The 3,697-nt window shown below is 31.9% G+C and overlaps 1 protein-coding gene across 1 annotated transcript; it reads left to right on the forward strand.

The window, feature by feature from the left end:
• Positions 1–361: 361 nt before the first annotated feature.
• Positions 362–2,854, forward strand: LOC104883489 (transcription factor MYB108). Its single transcript, XM_010668019.3, has 3 exons — positions 362–870; positions 1,582–1,711; positions 1,953–2,854. The coding sequence occupies exons 1-3, from the start codon at positions 696–698 to the stop codon at positions 2,578–2,580; spliced, it is 933 nt and encodes a 310-aa protein (XP_010666321.1). The 5' UTR covers positions 362–695; the 3' UTR covers positions 2,581–2,854.
• Positions 2,855–3,697: the final 843 nt, after the last annotated feature.

Raw genomic sequence — 3,697 nt, forward strand, 5'->3', positions numbered from 1 at the left:
TATTGATTGTTAAAATTATAAAAAGTTGATGTTGTGAAAATAATTAAAGAGAATTGACACAACTCCATCAGCATCTTACAAAATACTTCATCCGTTTCAAAAATTTATTTCTATTTTGGCTAATTCCCTACGATACAAGATTTCAAATACGAGAAAAAAGTTAAAAAGAAATAGAGCATGTAAGGTTGTTTTCATATAACTTCAAGAAAATCAGGTAAATAAGACATGTGTCTAATGTAAAAATCAAAATATGATAATTAAGAAAACAAACAAAGCATTATTTCTAATAAATCAAGTAGAGTGAATTATCATAATTATATAAAAGTCAAAATGCAACAACATAAACCAAAAAAAAAAAAAATCACAATACTAAAAATATTTAAAAACTAACTAAATAACGAAAAATATAAGAAAAAAGTCCACATTGCGGCCGAGTTTCTCCCACATGGTCACCTTTTCTCGTCACCATTTTCAACTCCCCCGTCCTCTTTCTTTCATTCTCTTTTCTTTCCTCCATCTATAAAAAGCTTCCTACCTTCTCTATCTTTCCAAGTAAGTTAATCCTCTTTCTCTCTCCTCTCTCTCTTATTTCTCTCCCTACTATTATTCTCTCCACATCAAAATAAAACCATAAACCAAAGAACGTACAAAAAACCAACTTTCATCGATCAATTTACATTCAAAAGCAATCAAATATGGACGTAAACATGAGATCATCAACTCATAGTACTAAGTCCGCTAATTCTCAAAGTAGTGAAGATGAATCGGACCTCCGACGAGGTCCGTGGACCGTCGAAGAAGACCTAAGCCTCATCAATTATATTGCTACTCACGGTGAAGGTCGTTGGAACTCCCTTGCTCGTTGTGCAGGTAATTACATCCCATACGATCACACCAACAACAACAACTCAGTATAAAATATAAATCTTGTCATGTCATTTTTTTTTTTCTTCTAATAAGAAAGTTTTGAAAGTAACTTCATTGGTTGTTTTTGGAAATGGTTATTTCTTAAAAACCAATGTTGTGTACCATAGTTTTCTTTCACTACCATTTTTGTGCAAGTACCGAAACTTATGTGTTAGGCAAATTTTGTTTGGCTAAATATGCCATCCTTATTTCACCTGAGCTAAAATTATTACAAGACCTTTTTATGGAAAGAAATATAATATTCTTTTGAAATTTCATTATATATATGTATCTTATAGAAATTAAAGGAATGAAGAATTCATCTACATAGTAGAGACCCAAAAAAAAAAAAAAAAACTTTATTGAAGATAGTGCTTTTTGTATGGTGATACCTTAATACACTACATCTTCTCCAAATCTTTAAAAAGACATTGAGTAGTTCTGCTTTTGTGTGAACTCATCCCTTTAGTGCGCAAGGCATTTCGTAGGATATCATATTGCTCTTAATAATTGGTTCTTGCTTATGTTTGTGCTTATGTTATTATGCACTAACTTTACTAATCTATATATCATATATATCAATGTTTTTGTTCATCTTTAATCTTTTTCATTCTCTTTTGGATAATCTTTTAATGTTAATCATCATTAATTTATGCTTGAATGTATTTGTATCAGGCCTTAAGCGAACTGGAAAGAGTTGTAGATTAAGATGGCTCAATTATTTACGTCCTGACGTTCGAAGAGGAAATATTACTCTTGAAGAGCAACTCTTGATCCTTGAACTCCATTCTCGATGGGGCAATAGGTAATTACCTTCATATATAGGAGTTTTTCTAGCATGCTTATTTACATTATGGGTGTCAATCAAATTTCACTGCTAAAGTCTTGTAAGGATAATAAGCACGATCTAAGATCAAATATTGTCTATGTCACTGTCCTTGATAACTCGTTTTATTTTGAAATTAAATCATATTGTATACTTTCTCAATTAGAATATGAAGTGTATGATGATTATATTGAATAATAAATTCATGTATATTTTTTAGGTGGTCCAAGATAGCACAATATTTACCCGGAAGAACAGACAACGAGATTAAGAATTATTGGAGAACTCGAGTACAAAAGCATGCCAAGCAGCTGAAATGTGACGTGAACAGCAAGCAATTCAAGGACACTATGCGTTACCTATGGATGCCAAGGCTTGTTGAGAGAATCCAAGCCGCTAACGGGGTCCAGCCTACCGCCACGGCGTCTACATCCGGTGGCTCAAGCATCACCACGGCCACTGGCCGCCCTGCCATGGGCTACTCCGAAAATTTTATCCATGCACCGGTAAATTCCAATTTTACCCCCGAAAACTCGGCTAATTCCTCGGAATCCTTTGGCAATCAAGTTTCAGATTTTGGTGATTATTATGGGATTCCAGTTAATAATCAGAGTGTTAGTCAAGATTATTTCCAAGGTGAACAAGTGGGTTATGGAGGTGATTATTCATTAACAAGTCCTAATTGTGCTTATCTTAACAACCAAGGGATGAGCTTCCAAAGTGTTGATAATGTTATGGATCAAAATAATCAGCAACAATGGGATAATTTTGGTCTTGGGGATACAACGGACAATTTGTGGAATGTTGACGATATTTATGTCTTACAACAACAATTTAGCAACATGTGAGTCAAATATTTGCCTCTTATTTAGAGGCCATATAGAGAGTCTCCCAATTGGAGGAACTCATATTTGTGTCATTAACTATACACAACATGTAATCTTAATTAGGATCATACATATAGGATTTGAGGAAAAACGATAGAGGGGGAGAGGGGTTTACAATTGTATTTGTGAATTATGAAAATTTGTATTTTTCTTTTGTTTTTCATCATTTTTAGATTGGAGTAAATTTGTAACGGGGAATTATAAGTTTTAATCTTAATTCTTTTAATTGATCAAACTTTTACTCTCTTTTGTGAAGAATTATTTTCGTAAAGAATATGTATATTCATCACCCATCTCTTTTCAGGATTATGGGATCATTGCATAATTATCACTTTCTACATATTTGAATATTCCAAATACTTACGTATATTAGTTACTTGAATAATAGTAACTAAATTTAGTAAATTCATAAATTGCATGAAATATTTTAAAATTATCATTATTGTACATAAGATCTACCATAATGGTATATATAAGCTTAGATTCACACCACTTAGAGTTGGACATTTTCAATCCAATCCATTTAAAATAACAATGGATTATAAAATGGTTTCAGTATGTGCGATCTTACGGATCAACAAATAATATCAAACGCAATAAGTATTAGTTTAGAAATTTATAACAAGATTACATATTTTTGATGTTATTGTATTTCCACTTTAAACTTCTTATATCTAAATCTAAGGCTTGAATTAAATAATTGCATGTATCATTTTTCATTATAGAATAGGACAGTAGGCTATTATTCTTATTCTCGTCTTTAAAGAGTGGTATTTAAAGTAATTTAATTTGGAAAAATCATGCTTCTAGAATATGTGCTTGGGCCTTGGCTAGGAACTTACTTTTGGCAACATTTTCACACACGAACACAACATCATAGTGATTGGATGCGAGAATGAAGCTTGGGTTTAAGGTCATATTTTAATAGTACTTTGATTAAGCAGCATAATTGGTTCCACCATCTTTCATTGTAATGTCATTATTAAATTAAAGAACACTATTTATTAGTAATGATATGGAATTGTTTTGGAACGTAGTCTATGGGGTCTGAACCAAGACTAAAGAAGACCCTTTTTTT

This window comes from Beta vulgaris, chromosome 3, assembly GCF_026745355.1.
Source record: "Beta vulgaris subsp. vulgaris cultivar EL10 chromosome 3, EL10.2, whole genome shotgun sequence".
NCBI classification, from domain to species: Eukaryota; Viridiplantae; Streptophyta; class Magnoliopsida; order Caryophyllales; family Amaranthaceae; genus Beta; species Beta vulgaris.